The 19,195-nt window shown below is 40.3% G+C and overlaps 1 protein-coding gene across 1 annotated transcript in view; it reads right to left on the minus strand.

Moving 5' to 3' along the window:
- The window catches only part of TENM1 (teneurin transmembrane protein 1), a 544,190-nt gene that overhangs the window by 72,054 nt on the left and 452,941 nt on the right, over positions 1-19,195 (minus strand). The window contains exons 18-20 of the mRNA XM_058196608.1: positions 18,881-19,024; positions 6,373-6,622; positions 4,736-4,756 (exon numbers count right to left, since the gene is read on the minus strand). Coding sequence (XP_058052591.1) covers positions 4,736-4,756; positions 6,373-6,622; positions 18,881-19,024 — 415 coding nt within the window. The remainder of the gene's footprint in view (positions 1-4,735; positions 4,757-6,372; positions 6,623-18,880; positions 19,025-19,195) is intronic.

A 19,195-nucleotide genomic window follows, 5' to 3' on the forward strand; every position in this document is an offset into this window, starting at 1 on the left:
CGCCCACCAAGTCATGCCACACCCATTAAGCCACGCCTACCGAACCGGTAATAAAAAAATTTGAAACCCACCACTGGTTTATTTTGTTCGTCCTTCAAGAGTTCAAAGGATCGATGGACATTACCTTACAAATGACCCCCACCCTGTTAAAGACATTGGAGTTTTCATATCCAATGATCTAAGTGCCAAAGCCCACTGCAACTACATCGCAAAAAAGGCTTTAAGAGTTGTAAACCTAATCTTGTGTAGCTTCTTCTCCAGAAACACGACAATACTAACCAGAGCATATAAAACATTTGCTAGAACCAATTCTTGAATACAGCTCGCCTATCTGGAACCCATACCACATTTCAGACATCAATACAATTGAACGTGTCCAGAAATATTTTACGAGAAGAGTTCTCCACTCCTCTGAATACAACAAAATACCTTATACCACCAGACTTGAAATTCTGGGCTTAGAAAACTTAGAACTCCGCCACCTTCGACATGACCTGAATTTAACTCATAGAATCATCTATTATAATGTCCTTCATGTTGAAGACTACTTCAGCTTCAACTGCAACAATACACAAGCACACAATAGATTTAAACTTAATGTTAACCGCTCCAATCTTGATTGCAGAAAATATGACTTCAGTAACAGAGTTGTAAATACTCGGAACACACTATCTGACTCTGTGGTCTCTTCCCAAAATCCCCAAAGCTTTAACCAAAAACTGTCTACTATTGACCTCACCCCATTCCTAAGAGCTCTGTAAGGGGCGTGCATAAGAGCACAAGCGTGCTTACCGTTCCTGTCCTATTGTTTCCTTTCATTATATCCAATTAATATAGTTATTACATACTTATGCTTATATATATATGCTTATATGTAGTATAGTTATTTTGTGCTTATGCTTATATATACTGTTGTGACTAAATAAATAAATAAATAAATAAATCTCTACCTTTCCCACACAGCAACCCTGGGACCTACATCAGGAGAGGGGTATGACCCAAAGACACTCCTTGTATCCACCTGAAATCTAATTTCTTCAGGATTGGACCACATTTTTTACCATTTAGAAAAGCTATTAAGACCTGTTTATTCCAGCAAGCCTTTGGAGCACGATCTGATTGGGAAGCTTTAAGGAAACGGATTTTGGATGGTTACTTCTTGGTGTGACGGGATTACCACTGGATTTTTTTGTGTGTGTGCATGTAAAGTTCTGATCTTTTTACTGTAAGTGGGATGTAAGCTGCTTAGACCAATTCACAACTGAAGCAACTTTTAAGTCTGGATACAATAAGGAAGCAAATAAATAACTCTCTTCCCGCCCTCCCTCTCTCTCATCATAGAAAGCTAGAGAGTTGACAAGTTGTAGGATAAACTTAAGAAGAAAATGTCAAAGCGCCTTTCCATGGAACAAAAAGCTCCAAACAAACCAAGGTTAAGACTACATGTTTAGCATGTGTAAATGCAGCGTTGCAGTCTTAAACACTTTGCAGTTAAAAAATGTTGTGAGAATCTACTTTGTGCAGTCCTTGAAAAGCACGTCCATATTTTATCCACATGGGATCTTAAGTGTTAATCAATGACTAACAAATAAAGTTAGATGGCCTTTCCATGCTAGGCTGATTCCTTTAGGGACTAAAAAGAAAGGAAGGAAGGAAGATCTACCAAGAATCGGTTATGTGAGAAACTCCTTTCGGTTGTTTTTATTTGAGGTCTTCAGTTCTGTCGCAGCTATTTTTGTCAGTGTGTAAGTTGATATGGTTGCCAAGGGAGTTTGAACAGAGGGTCAGGTAGCCAATGAACTTCCTTAATGAAGAGGGATTAGAGGAATCTTGGGAGGTGATCAGTTGCTAATTAGAGGCTGATTATCGTCCACTGACATCACAGCACCTTCAAGTAGCTGGTTACAGGTGACTTTACTCTGGGACAGGCTCTGATTTCATGACTGAACCGAGTAGAAAGGAATGCGGAATGACCAATATGAAAACACTGTGTTCCAAACTTGCTTTTCAACAGGCAACTGGACTTTCTTTGTTTTTTCTTTGAAGGCGTTTCGCTTCTCATCTAAAAAGCTTCCACGGTTCTGAAGAAGCTTCTTGGATGCTTGGAAGCCATGAGAAGTGAAACATCTTCAAGGAAAAAAACAAACCAAAAAGAGTCCAGTTGCCTTTTGAAGAGCACTTTTGGGACAATCATGACCTGGATGATTCAGAATCTTCATAGATAGGAAAACACAATCAAAATTAGGAGCAGGAGATTCTACTGAAAGCAAGACAATGGAATATGTATTTGACCCAGGTGGAGACCATTCCATCTATCTATTTTGAACAATTATTGAGTTTGACATCTGCACCTCTATAACTGTCTGGTTTGGTTCTGCAACCCAACAAGACAGACACAGATTCCAGAGGATCATTAGAACTGCAGAAAAAACAATGGCTACCAACCTGCCTTCCATTGAGGACCTGTATACTGCACAAGTCAAAAAGAGGGCTGTGAAAATATTCCCAGACCCCTCGCATCCTGGACATAAATTGTTTCAACTCCTACCTTCAAAACGCTACAGAGCACTGTATACCAGAACAACTAGACACAAGAACAGTTTTTTCCTTAACACCATCACTCTGCTAAACAAATAATTCCCTCAACACTGTCAAGCTATTACTAAATCGGAACTACTATTAATCTTCTCATCGTTCCCATCACCCATCTGCTTCCACTTATGACTGTATAACTGTAACTTTGTTGCTTGTATCCTTATGATTTATATTGATATTGTTTCCTGATTGCTTATTTGTACCCTATGACTATCATTAAATGTTGTACCTTAGAATTGTTGATGAACGTATCTTTTCTTTTATGCACACTGAGAACATATGCACCAAGACAAATTCCTTGTATGTCCAATCACACTTGGCCAATAAAAAAATCCTATCCTATCCTATCCTATCCTATCCTATCCTATCCTATCCTATCCTATCCTATCCTATCCTATCCTATCCTATCCTATCCTATCCTATCCTACCCTATCCTTAATTAAGGGCCAGATATTTATAACACATTGTAATGAGGTTTTGAGCTTTTTAAAAAAATGCCCTCAAAGATACTAGATAAGTAGACCATGATCATTCAGACCAGGGGTGTCAAAATGGCGGCCTTTGGGCCAGATGCGTCACGCGCAGGCCACGCCCATCCTAGCTCTGCAAAGGGGGAAAACAACTATGAAACGTCACATGACGACAACATGACACTGCGAGTTTGACACCCATGAAAGCCTACATCCATACATTTATAACAGACTATTGCAGTTTTGGACTTCAAAGCCTAGAGGTTAGGGTTAGGGTAGCAGATATTGATAAATTATAAATTCAATATGCTTTCTATAGCTATCTTGTATTAAGCGAACTTTCAGAGTCAAATTTCATGGAAACATCTTAATGGAGAGCTGAGGTCAAATAGGAGGAGGCTACGTCTTAAAGTAACTGATGTTAAGGTAGGCTAAGCTGGGGAATTCTGGAAGTTGAAGTCCACAAGTCTTAAAGTTACCAAGGTTTCACATGCCTGTATTACAAGATGCTCTAAAATACAATTTGTGATAGAGTATAATTCAAAACGGGTTTGTTTTTGTTTTTTTTTGAACAATGAATTCCTCCACTTATTTTCATTTCCATTTTCTACACGTCAGACAAAGCTCCTTTTTTGTCCCCCACTGGGGAAAAAAACCCTGAATTCACCAATAAGTATTCTTTTTTTTTAAAAAAAAAAATCACTGCCAGGAGGCAACAGATGCTAAAGCGTCAAATTCTGAAGAAAAATTATGCTGAAAAATAGCCAGTCAGTGAAAGTGTTTTGTTGCTTCTGCTGGTAATGGGAAGACCCAATTATACTCTTCTGTTCAGAAGTTGCCTTTCACACATTTATCTAAGGATTTATTCAGCTGTATTAGCCCCTGAAGCTAAAACTGGGGAAAAGTTTTCAATTTTGCTTTTCCCCACACTTATTTATTTTAACTGTCAAGTTCACATCATTCCACTTACGAAGAATGGTAAAATTTCTTTAGCACAGTCTTACAAGTAAATGACCAATGCTCTCATCCATTTCTAGTGAACAATTTCAATAGGTAGAGATGTTCTTTAACATGGAAATGACCGTGTTTTGTATTTTTTAGACTGGAGCAAGCTTTCATATCATTAACACGCCAAACAAACCAGAATTGTATGAATTTTTTGAAGAGTAAATTCCCTCAATGTATGAATTTCTTTTTTTCTCCAAATTTAAATGCTGTGACTTTCAGTTGCCTTCTATCTTGTTTGTGTATACTTTTTAAAATTCTAATTATAAATAATTCAAAATTGTCATCAGTTTTATAGAAGAGCCTGTGTGGAAAGCCACCTGGGCAGTTTTTATAAGGACCAAGGCAGATTGATATACGGTTTTTCAATAGAGATAGTGATAATTTTGATTGCTTTTTCTCAATTTTAATTATAGAACAAGATTTGGACATTTTATCCAAAGCGGACCCTGCACCTGTGGGAATATGGAAGGAGGAGGAGGAGGAGGAGGAGGAGGAGAAGGAGAAGGAGAAGGAGAAGAAGAAGAAGAAGAAGAAGAAGAAGAAGAAGAAGAAGAAGAAGAAGAAGAAGAAGAACAACAACAACAACAACAACAACAACAAGATGATTTGCACATTCATCCCAATATCTCCAATTCCCGGTCATAAGATCATAATTTTCATACCTGTGTCTGGTGTCTCTGTTTCTTGAATGGAGATTCACGCAGAGGCAAAAGTAAAAAAAAAAAAAAAGTGAAAGAAAATGCAATAACATAAATGTATTAACAGGAACGATCATAAATATTTATTTAGGCAAGTGACATATTATCCATCATGCATCTTATTGAATCTGCATAATAATCATAACTTTGTAATAAAATCTATTTTAGAAAAAAGTTCTGAAGGAAACAGTAGGGTGAGCATTTAAATACAAGAGCTAGTTTATTTCTTTGTGTTGTGATTCACATTTATCTCACTAAATACATGTGCAAAAAAGCGACAATCATGATTAAATTATTGCATTATGAATAATCAATCAATCAGGGGAACAATTAACCAGTGAAACCGTTTGCCTCCAGAAGTTGTGGGTGCTCCATCACTGAAGGTGCTCAAGAAGAGATTGGGCAGCCATTTGTCTCGAATGGTATAGGGCAGGGATGGCGAACTGAGTGCCCAAACCGGAACACACATGCATCTGCCAGAGTGCCGAAAACCAAAAACAGCCCAGAAAACAGCCTGAAAATGCCCCACAAAAACAGCCTGGAAAATGGTCTGAAAAACAGCCTGTATTTTTTAAAAAAAATTTTTAATTTGCATTTGTATCCCGCCCTTCTCTGAAGACTCAGGGCGGCTTACACTATGTCAAGCAATAGTCTTCATCCATTTGTATATTATATACAAAGTCAACTTATTGCCCCCAACAATCTGGGTCCTCATTTTACCTACCTTATAAAGGATGGAAGGCTGAGTCAACCTTGGGCCTGGTGGGGCTTGAACCTGCAGTAATTGCAAGCAGCTGCTGTTACTAACAGACAGTCTTACCAGTCTGAGCCACAGAGGCCCTAAATTGAACATAGGTTGAGGATTACCTGTAGTAGTTAGTTAAGAATTACAATTGACTTTTCCACTGGAAACCGGTCTTAATTGTTACAAACTTCTGCTGCATAACCTTCTATTTTTTTATTTTTTATTTTATTTGAATTTATATCCTGCCCTTCTCCGAAGACTCAGGGCGGCTTACACTATGTTAAGCAATAGTCTTCATCCATTTGTATATTATATACAAAGTCAATTTATTGCCCCCAACAATCTGGGTCCTCATTTTACCTACCTTATAAAGGATGGAAGGCTGAGTCAACCTTGGGCCTGGTGGGACTTGAACCTGCAGTAATTGCAAGCAGCTGTGTTAATAACAGACTGTCTTAGCAGTCTGAGCCACCAGAGGCCCAATTTTGGCTGTTTTCAGGCCATTTTCCGGCAGCCCGTTGCCTGCAAAGACCAGCTGGCCGGCTCGCACCAGAAGAGCAGCTGGCGACAGTGTTTGCCCACAGAGAGGGCTCTGCGTGTCATAGGTTCGCCATCAAAGGTATAGGGTCTCGTGCTTGAGCGGGAGTTCCTTCCAACTCTGTTATATTCCGTTCATAACTGGAGTCAGCTAAATGTACAGGTTGCAAAAGATGCCAAGTGTTTTGACCTGTTACTTTCTAAATGCAAGGACTTTTCTTTTTCTTTTTTGCTTTGGAAAAGGTGAAAGACAATACAAAAGACACCTTATATTCTCCTTGCTGAGGATTTTAATACATCAGTCCTGTGATATTTTTACCTTAGTTCCAGGATGCTAATAGAGTTTCCTGAAGGAAGAAGCCTTCGAACAAAATTGAAATCGCCAATATAGATGCTCCCATCCGTGCCGGATGCAAGGGCCACAGGCGCAAAAAGTTTACTGCCGTGAGAAGGACCATTGCAATTGGTACAGGAAACGCTCCGCTGGTGCCCATTGCCCATGACGGTGGAGACCACTGCTGGTTGCTGTGAGATGAATATGTTCTCTCCATTGCCTTTATGGACAATCCCTGTTATTTACAAAACAAAGATACACGCATAGACCCATAGTCAAGACAGCACAATAAGAGTTCATTTGATTCCTTCTGCAGTAAATAGCAATAGCACTTAGACTTATATACCACTTCACAGTGCTACACAGCTTTCTCTAAGCAGTTTACAGAGTCAGCCTCTTGCCCCCACACAATCTGGTTCCTCATTTTACCAACCTTGGAAGGATGGAAGGCTGAGTCATGCTATCGGAGGAAGGTTTGTTTGCTCAGTTTCTCCGGGCATGGTGCCAGAACTGGGGGCTGGAGGCATGCCAGGACATTCTCCTGTACTATCAGTGTCTGGCAGGTGATGAGAAGGGCCCGGCTGCGGTGAGGGGGGCGAGCGACGCACAACAAAATTGAGGATTACCTGTATTAATGTTTTCTTTTTAAAAAAGCACAACTAAAGCAAGTGATATAAAAGATAGTCATTTGCTCGACCATATCAGAGTTCAAACTGGGGAGAGCTGACAAAAGTTGTTTTTTTCGCCAGTATCTTGGGGTGTGAAATAGCCTCACACTCTCAGAACCCCACGATGAACAAGAAGAGCTCAGAAAGAACTTTATGAGCATTCTTTTAAATACGAATAAACCTCCTGGTTGTGTATCTATCTGCTCAGCTGTACTGCCAGAGGAATTTGTGTTGTTATAAATCAGTTTTTAAGAGGCCACAAAACTCCTTGTGGTTTCATAACACAATTTAATAGCACCGTCTTGCTTATTTGCATGCTTATTCATTAGATTTGAGGCCCACTTCAGTTTTGTGAATTTTGGCAGTTTATAGAAAATAAAACATCCAAGCATTACGATAAATGTAATTACAACAATATAAACCACGAGGTTGCTTAAGCAATATCGCTTTCCTAACTATTTTTTAAAAAGCCCTCCAGAACGGCTCCATTTTAATTAGCTTCCACAAAGTCAAAGGAATGTAGAAGGATGTGGAAATGAAGAAATGAGCAGCAACTGTGAGTAAAATATGAACCTAGCCTGGAAAAACAGGAAAGCAGGAGAAATAAACTTCAGATTGCCCTATCTTGACTCTAGTTCAGGGGTCTCCAACCTTGGTCCCTTTAAGACTTGTGGACTTCAACTCCCAGAGTCCCTCAGCCAGCAAAGCTGGCTGAGGAACTCTGGGAGTTAAAGTCCACAAGTCTTAAAGGGACCAAGGTTGCAGACTCCTGCTCTAGTTGGAATAAGAGAAATGTTGTCGGGCTTTTGAGACTGTGTTACTACAGCCAATTATCAGTAGAATTGAATTCTAGTATCTCATTTGGTGTCTGATCCAGAGTGGCATGGTAGGCTAGTTGTAAAGGGGCTCACCACCCACTCAGAATGTAGAGAATTCAATTCTAGATAGCGGCAGATGTTTCTCTCCTAGGGCACAAAAAGAAAATATCTGCTGTGAACTCTGCGTGCTATCAGGAAGGGCATCTGGCCGGTAAATGCTCAGCTCCATCCAATCAGTCCGACTCAAATTACCCCAAATTAAGGGAGTACAGAATACTTTGGCCACCTAATGAGAAGGAAGGACTCCCTGGAAAAGATCCTAATGCTGGGAAAGATTGAGATGGCTGGATGGAGTCACTGAAGCAGTAGGCGTGAGTTTAAATGAACTCCAGAGCAGGGGTCTCCAACCTTGGTCCCTTTAAGACTTGTGGACTTCAACTCCCAGAATTTCCCTGACCCAGCCGTCAGCGGAGGAGTGGGACACGACAAAGTCTTAAAGGGACCAAGGTTGGAGACCCCTGCTCCAGAGGATGGTAGAGGATAGGAAGGCCTGGAGGAACGTTGTCCATGGGGTCGTGATGGGTGGGACATGACTTCGCAACTAACCACAACAACAAAGAGAGTATAGGATCATAAAAAGGAAGCTTTTTTTTTATTTTAAAAAAATTGTGTCTGTTTCTGAGCTGGTCTACTTTGAAAGGCTGATAGAAGATCAGGCCAAATCTCAGCTTCCATGGAAGAGTCCAGGTAGTCCTCGACTTACAACAGGTTTTTTTGGTGACTATCTGAAGTGACACCAGCACTGTTTTTTTATGTTTATGACCGTTGCAGCATGCCCGTGGGGAATGTGATCAAAATCATGTGAATGGGGAATGATCCCCAGAATCATGTGATCAAAATCTAGCTACTTGGCAATTGATTCATATTTATGATGATTGCATTGACCCGGGGTCACGTGACCCCCTTTTGAAATGTTCTGGCAAGCAAAGTCAAGGGGGAAGTCCCATTCTCCGACCTTTCTTGCCACAGTTGTTAAGCGAATCACTGCAGTTGTTAAATTAGCAACCCGATTGTTAAGCAAGTCGAGTTTCCCCATTGACTTTACTTGTCAGAAGGTTGCAAAAAATGATCATTTGACTTTGGGACACAGCAACCGTCATATATAGAAACCAGTTGCCAAGCATCAGAATTTTTGATCACGTGACCACAGGGCAGTGGTGAAATCCTCTGAGGTCTGCTACCGGTTTGCTTCATGTGCATGTGCACTGCATGCGCTACCGTGCAGCGTTGAAAAAGGAGGCTTAAGAAGCCTTTTCTAAGGTAAGTAGAACAGCGAGGGGGAGGCAACAGCTGTGCCACACTATTTAGATTCACTAGAAAGTAGGATTTCCTGCTTTCTAGCGAATATAAATTGTGCGACACAGCTGATTGTCAGAAATACCAGTTCATCCGAACCGGTAGCATTTTTTTTTACTATCAGTTCGCCCGAACCGGTCATAACCAGTAGCATTTCACCCCGCCACCGGGATGATTCAATAGTCATAAGTGTGAAAAATAGTCATAAGTCACTTTTTTCAGTGCTAAATGAAGTGTTATAAGTTGAGGACTACCTGTAGTGGAGAGATTTAGAGGGATATTTGAAAATCTGGAGCTGATTGGTCAATTGCTTCATTACCTGTCATGATCTCTTAAGAGAAAAATCACAAGACTGCTGTTTGGACAATATTGGAAGAAAAAAGAATTACCTACAATAGAAGAATGGATATTGAAAGTTACTAACTTGGCTGAGATGGCTAAAATCTCAGCCTTTTTGAAAGACAATACGCAGGAAAGATATTTAATTGAATGGAAAAAATGGATTGATTATATACAAAACAGATATCAGATTGCCTTTGAATAATAAGCAGGTATTATCTTAGAATGTTATGGGGGAGGTTAGGAAATGAAAAGACTCGGATGAGGCTAATTGGGTTGGAAGGGAAAATTTTAGTCTATGTTTGGTTTATGTGTAATAATAACTTGTGATTGATCTGGGAAGCGGGGGGGGGATGGGGTGAATGGACGGGGGAAGGCGGTTTTGAGGGGGGAGGGAAAGGGGGAAAAATGTTTGTTTGTTTTCTAAAACTTTTTCAATAAAAAAAAATCACACTTTATTTTGAGGGCGGTAGTGGAGCTAATTCCTGAAAGGCATTGATGATATTGTACCAAACATAGATATTTACTTTGCCCAGAAATTGAACATGTGAACAAGAATGAGCACTTTTGTGCTTCCATGTTGAACTAGTGATGTAGCAAAAGATTATATTTTCCAGGTTTATGGTCCAATGATGGCTGAGGTTCTGGCTTACGTGGAAATGGTTTTCCCCCCTGTTCCCACATTGGAAAGCTTTTCACTGCAGATAACTAGGCTGCAAGGTGTAAGGATCTTTAGAGCTGACCTTGGTAAACATATGAAAAAAAACTGTTAAAATAATTGGGGGTAGAAAGAAGGTACAAATGGTTGAAGAAGACTTGGATAAAGAGATTTAACCATCCAGAGATTGAAGGAAGAATGAGAGAGAAACTCAAAATAACCTCACTTTGATTTTGTTTAGTAAAAGCTGGGTCCGAAACTTTAAAAGGCTTTCAAGATTCTAATACCCTAGAACAATACAATATTTCTGCAATCCCTCTGTTACCTCTCTCTTGATCTTTCTCCTCTTGAAGGACTGGCAGAGCCAAGAGACTTGTCCTTCTACAGTGCCATTTGAAGAAGAATTTAGAATTTAGAATAACAAGAGTTGGAAGGGACCTTGGAGGTCTTGTAGTCCAACCCCCTGCTTAGGCAGGAAACCCTACACCACTTCAGACAAATGGTTATCCAACCTCTTCTTAAAAACTTCCAGTGTTGGAGCAGCCACAACTTCTGGAGGCAAGTTGTTCCACTGATTAATTGTTCTAACTATCAGGAAATTTCTCCTTAATTCTAAGTTGCTTCTCTCCTTGATTAGTTTCCATCCATTGCTTCTTGTCCTGCCTTCAGATGCTTTGGAGAATAGCTTGGCTCCCTCTTCTTTGGGGCAGCTCCTGAGATATTGGAACACTGCTATCATGTCTCCCCTAGTCCTTCTTTTCATTAAACTAGACGCACCGAGTTCCTGCAACCGTTCTTCATATGTTTTAGCCTCCAGTCCCCTAATCATCTTTGTTGCTCTTCTCTGCACTCTTTCTAGAGTCTCCACATCCTTTTTACATCATGGCATCATCGGAGAGACAAGGGTATTTCAACCCATTCCACGTGATCCATGAAGCTAATGAACAGGGTACGTTTCCAAATATATTAGATTATGCCCATCTAAGACTAGTTAGAAAATGCTTTTTATGCTTTTTAAAAAAAAAAAATCAGCTAGCAAAATAATCCTTCAAGCTGCTAAAATGTTCTTTTCTCTATGAGTAAAGAATACCTATCTGGAATCTACCTGTGCAGTTAATTCGGTGGGGGGGATATTGTGTGAAAAGAGCACCTTAGAAACTAATCAATCTTAAAAGAAAGGTGAGAACACATTACTCTTTGTAACAGAGGTAAATAGAGAAGTTTTCTGATTTGGCTTTTTCCAGAAAAGAACCATAAGCTGCAGTACAAATCCAATATTCACCCTGGAATGAAAGCTGACAGATGTGAATGAAAACTCCAACACCTCCTATAGTGTATTTATCTCTGGACTGAACAGTTCTCTGATCGATTGTGCTCCCGTTTCACCAGTGAATGAGAAAAGTGGAAAACATCTTTTTTTCTTCTTTTTGAAAATACTGGATTTCTTGTTTTTATTGTTCAAAGTCTTTATCTTCTAAGGTTGTAGTTCATGATGGAAAGAATATTCTGGAAAATCCATTTTCTCACCATTAAAAAACTTCAGTACGACTAACTCTTCCAAAGCAAGTGACAACATGCTCGCATCTGTCATTGGTACTAGGTGGAGGGGAGGGAGAAGAGAAGAAGAAGAAAAAAGAAGAATGATAAAAAGGAGAAGGAGAAGAAGGAGAATGAGACTGAGAAGAAGGAGGAGGAGGGGAAGGAGAAGAAGAGGAGGTGGAAGAGGAGAAAAAGAAAGAAAGAAAGAAAGAAAGAAGGAGGAAGAGAAGAAGAAGAGGAGAAGAAGAAAGAAAGAAAGAGGAGGAGGGGAAGAAGAAGAGGAGGAGAAAAAGAAAAAAAGAAGGAGGAAGAGGAGGGGAAGAAGAAGAAGAGGAGAAAAAGAAAGAAGGAGAAGGAGGAGGAGAGGAGGAGGAGGAGGAGGAGGGGAAGAAGAAGAAGAAAAAGAAGAAGGAGAAGGAGAAGGAGAAGGAGAAGGAGAAGGAGAAGGAGAAGAAGGATTGAGATCGTTGCATATTGGGACTGGGAGGGACTTGAAATGAATGGTCAGAATAGCTAGCCAATTGAACATTTGTAGGAGATGCTGGTTGGTGATCCTGATTATGTCCCAGATGAAAACAATGGGTTGTCCTTATGAAAGTGACCAACTGAAAGATCATTCTTTCATGTTAATCCTTCTGTGCTTGTGACAAAAGGATTAACATGCAACTATTTTTTTCTTTTTATCAACGTTGCTTGCTTTGTACTCTACTTTTTCCGTTGGGTTGCAAGCGGTTTCCCTTTTATTTTTTTCATCGTATTTACTCTCCTAATTCTTGTGGCTATTCGTGTTGGAGGAAGAAGACACCCTTTGACCTGATATTTTGTTACCCTTCACAGTTTGAGGGATAATAATTGCATTCCTTCTCCTCTCCCAGCCCGACTGATCGAATCCACTCCTGAGCGCTTATATATAACCACAGAAAAGCACGTGTAACATCTATCAAAAGTCCTGCTCACTTGTCTAAATATTGCTTTTGTTTCAGCACTACAAATTATCTCCATCATAATGCTCATGAGAAGTATGAAAAGTTTATCCAGAACTGTGGCTACTGCAGACTGAGAAATCCAGACCCAAAATCTCAAGTGTGAAATCTTCCATTTCTTTTTAAACTCATTAGAAGATTTCTCACGAGGAAAATAAAAAGTAAGGTTCCCATCGCAGGGCTCGTATTAAAAAGCTTCTCCATCAAATAATATGTGTAATCACAGGTAAGTATGACTATGCTATTAAGATAAAAATTTCTCCCACTTTTCTTTTCATCATTACCCCCCCTCTTTCTAAACCTATGCTCCCCGCAAATCTCAAGAGGCCTGTATGACACTAAACTGCTTAGTATTTAAAGAGCTCAAAAATTCTTAACAAGAACGGTATATAAAAATTCTTGACTTATATATTGTTAGGATGTAGCTTTGCCTTCAGCTATCAGTACATCCTTGCCATTAAGAAGTATGGATGAACCATGCTTATTAGCTTTAGAGCTGTAAAGTGCCCTATTATTTCACCAGCAAGGTGCGTTATTTATTTATCTGAGCCTTGCCTAGCTCTTCTTTTCAACTACCGGTAACAAGGAATAGCTTCAACTGCAAAGCATGAAATCCCAAGGGATCTCCACTGTAATATGCCCGTGGCTTTTGCAGGCTAAAGACGAGTGATGCATCAACGTTCTCTAGGCTTATCACAATCATTGTCTTACGGTAGGACTGTCACCCAGAGCGATACTTTGTAAAAGGGGTCATTGCACGAACATTGATGAATTAGGACCATGAATCTTTCATGGGCCTCTCCAAAAGTCTTGAAAAGCTGCCTAGAAGTTCTGAAAACACCTTTAAGCTCCCAAGTTTCTTCTTAAGCACATCAAGAGTTTTCATTGCCAGAAACTTAAAATGCTAGCTCCTTGTTTTGTAGCCTACAGATCAGTGGTTCTCAACCTTTATAGTGCTGTGACCCTTTTAATACAATTCCCCACGATGTGGTGACCCCTTTAATACAATTCCCCACGATGTGGTGACCCCTTTAATACAATTCCCCACGATGTGGCGACCCCAACCATAAAATTATTTTCGTTTTGAATTTATTGCACCTGAAGCCGTATTGGCTAGTGATCTGAACTGCTTGCGATTGCCTTGAGGACGGAGGCATTAAAGCGTGCCTGAAGCCAGATTAGGCTAGCGGTTGGGAGTGATTGCAGCTGGCTTGAGTGGGAGACATCAGAGCAAAGATTTCTCTCTTTTTTAATTCATCGTGCCTGAAGCCGAATTCGGCTACCGATTTGAAGAGCCTGCAGCTGGCTTGTGGAGTCAACCATTGGAGCGCGATTCTTCGACTCACAAGTATACTTCCCATATTTCCAATGGTCTTAGGCAACCCCTGGCAAATCGTCATTCGACCCCCAACAGGGTCGCGACCCACAGGTTGAGAACCGCTGCTATAGATACATCATTGTCTTCATCATATCTGAAAGTTACAGAGTGGCTGGCGTTTAATGTCAGAGATAAAGAACTAAACACGGAAATGATATTATTTTATTTATTCGCCAAATGAAAACTACCAAATTTGAAGGAGCAAAATGAATAAATAAATAAATAAATAAATAAATGTGACAGGGACAATAGGCATTAGGAACTTTAGGAACCTCTTAAATATGAGTGAAGGTCCACAGAAGTGAAGCTAGAATTAAAACTGTGAAAGTTAGTAGCTGAAACTACGGAATCGGGGAAGATATTCCAGATTTTGTCAACTCTGTTCTAAAAATTGATATATATTTTTTTAACAATCAAGTTTAAAGTGGTTTAAATACTGGTGCAGCCACGAGTGGCAGGACGCCAGCTGTGCTGGTATGATGAAGCTCGCGGAGGCACTGCAGTTCGTGCGTGCAATGGCACAACAAGCCTTGCAGAGTCCTGCTCCACAAGGTAGTGGTGGGACACATCAGGGCAGCGGTGGGCAGCCACTCGGCCGGTGTGAAGAACAACTAATTCCTACAACACGGTCAAATAATTTGCTAAGACTGTATTACAATTATTCTCTTCCTTACTAGTATCTATCTCTCCCCCCTTATTACTATAACCATATTGCTTGTATCTTTCAATTATATTGTTTTTGTTTCCTAGTACAGTTTGATAGTTTATTAGTAACTTTGACTAAGGGACACGGTGGCTCAGGGGCTAGGATGTTGAGCTTGTTGATCGAAATGTCAGCGGTTCGAATCCCTAGTGCTGCTGTGTAACGGGGTGAGCTCCTGTTACTTGTCCCAGCTTCTGCCAACCTAGCAGTTTTGAAAGCACGTAAAAATGCAAGTAGAAAAAATAGGGACCACCTTTGGTGGGAAGGTAACAGCGTTCCGTGCGCCTTTGGTGTTGAGTCATGCCGGCCACATGACCACGGAGACGTCTTCGGACAGCGCTGGCTCTTCTGCTTTGAAACAGAGATGAGCACCGCCCCCTAGAGTCGGCAACGACTAGCACATATGTGCGAGGGAAACCTTTACCTTTAATCTTGACTATCACTAAGTGTTGTATCATTTTATTCTTGATGAATGTTTTTATTCTCCTTATGTACACTGAGAGCATATACACCTAAGACAAATTCCTCGTGTGTCCAATCACACTTGGCCAATATTCTATTCTTTGCTTGTCAAAAGGTTGCAAAAGGGGATCACAGGACACTTTAACTGTCTGTTGTGTTCCGCCAGCGGACCTGGCGGCAGACTCAGGAGGTTGGGGAGGAACTTGGGCCAGTTCTGGAGTCTGGGGAAGGCTCTGATGGATGATCTGCATCAGACGGAGAGATAGAGCCAGGGCCGTCCAGCATTTCCCAGCCACTGGAGAGACAGCTGCATTTGGAGGCTGAGATGAGTAAGGAGGAAGAACAGCTGGGGCCTGTTCCAGAGGCACATATGCACAGAGCTGTTAGGAGAGGTGAACAATGGAGGACAAGGAGTCGACTCAGGAAGCAAAGTACATGTGGATGCTGAATGGCCCTTCCCTGGCTGGGGAATAAATAGAAGGAAAGGGGAGTGGTTATCGTAGGAGACAACCGTTCATATTTCTGAAGATTTTGCTCATTGTATTTCGTGCCACAGAGACTGCTTGCCAGAACTTAATTTGCAGCCTTTTGGCTGGGAGCTCATGGCTGTGCAATTATCACAAGGAACTGATAAGGTCTGTTACTGAGGTTAACTCTTCGAAGGACTATTGCTTGGACTTTTCGGTGGGTGAATGCAATTAATTCACCAGAGGTAAATAAAGAGGGTTTTTTTGTGACAAGGAGCCTGCTTCTTATGTCTGTTAAGGCTGGGTCAGAATACTGTCATCAATATGAATTAGTTGTCAGGCGTCTAAATTTTGATCATGTGATCGTAGGAATGCTGCAACAGTTGTGTGAAAAACGGTCACGTCAGTTTTTTTTGGTGCCACTGTAACTTCGAACAAACTATTGTAAATTGAGGATTACCTGTATATACCTGACAGAGCAAATCAGTTAGATAAAGCAGCTGAAGACTTTGGAAGGAAGGACATTTGCAACTGGAAAAAAAAAATCATGTCGAATGTATTCCTTCATGTCAGTATGGGTCAGCCTAACTTAAATTCAGTGATATTTTCAAGGCTGGAATCACGGCATCGATCATGGATTGTTTTGCCTCGCTTTGTCTTGTTCTTTTAGAATAGATTAAGTGGTGAATAATTCATGACTTTTCAGCTAATGAAATGTAAGAACTTCTTGGTTATCCCAGTGGTCAAATTACAGGGGGAAGAGTTGGGTAGGATTATAACTTTTGGAAAAAAAAAATAGTTGAGGGTGGGCATTGCAGAAATAGCCGAATTGTCTCTCTGAACTAATTTAAGTAGGAATTCACTTTTGGGAACTAAAAGTGATGGGTTCAATGATTTCACATCTACATCACTTCATTTTTCCCCCTTAGGTTTACTTTATTCGGTAAGCGCTCGCAGCAATAGTTCAATTTTGCTCAGCAAATATTTAATTCCTTTCCTTTCAGAAATGAGACATTCCTGTCAAAAATGGTAAGAAAAAACAGAGAGAGACAAAATTGCAGGAGTTACTTAACTAAAACACACTTTCAAGATATTGATAACTTGGAACGTGTCCAAAGGAGGGTGAGATTTTGAATAGGTGAGACGTCTAGAATGAAAGCAGGATCTGTGAGGAATGGCTGGTTGTTTACCAGAAGATCAAATGATCAAAATTTGGGGCTGCCACAAAGAAGAAGGGGACTATTCTCCAAAGCACCTGGGGACAGAACAAGAAGCAATGGGTGGAAACTAATCAAGGAGAGAAGCAACTTAGAACTAACGAGAAATTTACTGACAGTTAGAACAAATAATCAGTGGAACAGCTTACCTCAAGAAGTTGTGGGTGCTTCAAAATTTTTAAGAAGAGATCGGACAACCATTTGTCTGGGGGTTAGACTAGAACAGGGGTCACCAACCTTTCAGACCTCAGGGGCCACTAAATCCATAATTTTAAATACTGTGGACCACTAATATGATTTTTTTAAAAAGAAAAATAGTATTTAGTGCAATATAAAAAATGCAAATAATTTTTCTGTGGACCACCAAAATTTTCTCACGGACCACCAGTAGTCCACGGAACACTGGTTGGTGACCACTGGACTAGAAGACCTGCAAGGTCCCTTCCAATTCTGTTATTCTGATAAAATGAAAGAGATATCTTCAAATGTCGTAATTCCATAGTAATTCCAATTTGATTTGTTTCATTGAACCCAGAGATAGAAATTATAGGAATATTTGTTTCCAATAATCTTTTAAATATTTTTTTTTTTACCAATAAGGTTTGTTTGCTACTGCAGCAAATTCCTTGGGATGTCCTATATGTTCTTTCATGAAAGCGCTGAAGCAAAAACTAAAAGGCAGATTCTGTATATGGAAATGTTGGCTGGAGTAAAAGGCTTTCAAGGTTTTCCCCAAGACTCTCATGATGAGATTAAAATCAAGATTTCAACACATGCAGATGTATCAGTTTTCTACTGATTTCCATAGCTCCTTGAAACAAGACTTCAAAATCAATCATAATTTAGCACAATCTATTTATAAACAGTCATAATTGCTTTCTGGGAGGGGGAATCTACCTCTGTGTATGGCATAGATGTTAAAACTCTAGACCAGGCTCAAGATCCAGATGCAACTTGACAGACTTGAACATTGGGCCCTATCTAACAAAATGAAATTCAATGTAGAAAAAAAATAAAGTTTTATACTTAGACAAGAAAAACCAAAAGTACACATATAGACTGGGTGAAACCAGGTTTAATAGTAACTATGAGAGGGATCTTGGAGTCTTAGTGAACAACCAGTTCAATATGAACCAGCAGTATGCGGCGGCAGCCAAAAAAGCCAATGCAATCCTAAATTGCATTAACAGAGGGATACAATCAAGATCAAGTGAAGTACTAATATCACTCTATAAAGCCTCAGTAAGACCACACCTAGTACTGCATCCAGTTTTGGTCACCATGCTATAAAAAAGATGTTGAAACTCTAGAAAAAGTGCAGAAAAGAACAACCAAGATGATTAGGAGGCTGAAACATACGATGAATGGTTGTAGGAACTGGGCATGGCTAGTCTAGTGAAGAGAAGGACCAGGGGAGACATGATACCAGTCTTCCAATATTTGAGGGGCTGCCACAGAGAGCAGGGGGTCAAGCTATTTTCCAAAGCACTTGTCGGCCAGACAAGGAATAATGGATGGAAACTGAACAAGGAGAGATTTAACCTAGAAATAAGGAGGAACTTTCTGACAGTGAGAACAATCAACCAATGGAACAGAAGTTGCCTTCTGATTTCAGGAGAGCTTCATTACTTGAGCCTTTCAAGAAGAGATTGGACTGCCATTTGTCAGAAATGGTGTAGGGTCTCCTGCTTGGGTGGAGGGTTGGACTAGATTAGCTACAAGGTCCCTTCCAACTCTGTTAATCTGTAAACCAGATTCAAATCCAACCTCAGACTTAAGTTTGGGGTTGTCATTTTCTTTCAGCCCAACTTACCTCACAATATTGTGGGAAAATCCCCATATAAGCTGCTTTGAGCTTCATAAAAATCTAATAAAAGAATAAAAAAGAATAAGGATTATACTCACCACTCTGTGTATTCAAAATGTGGTGCTTGTCCAAGGACCATCCTCCTAGATTTGAAGCATCCAACTCAAATCCTTGCAACGTCACAGTCCTTTTCTCCCAAAGAATCAGATCAGGACAGCTCTCATATTCGTAACCTACGGAGACTGTGGAGAGATAAAATACAATAAATCATAGCTACTACTTCATCCATTGTCAAGGGTGGGTCTAAGAGCAGGCAAAGTTAGTAAACCAATCTGGCTTCTCCCATTGATTTTGCTGCTCAGAAGCCAGTGGGGAAGATGTGAAAAGGTGAACCCATGACCCTGGTATGTCGC

Source organism: Ahaetulla prasina, chromosome 11 (genome assembly GCF_028640845.1).
Source record: "Ahaetulla prasina isolate Xishuangbanna chromosome 11, ASM2864084v1, whole genome shotgun sequence".
Classification (NCBI taxonomy): domain Eukaryota; kingdom Metazoa; phylum Chordata; class Lepidosauria; order Squamata; family Colubridae; genus Ahaetulla; species Ahaetulla prasina.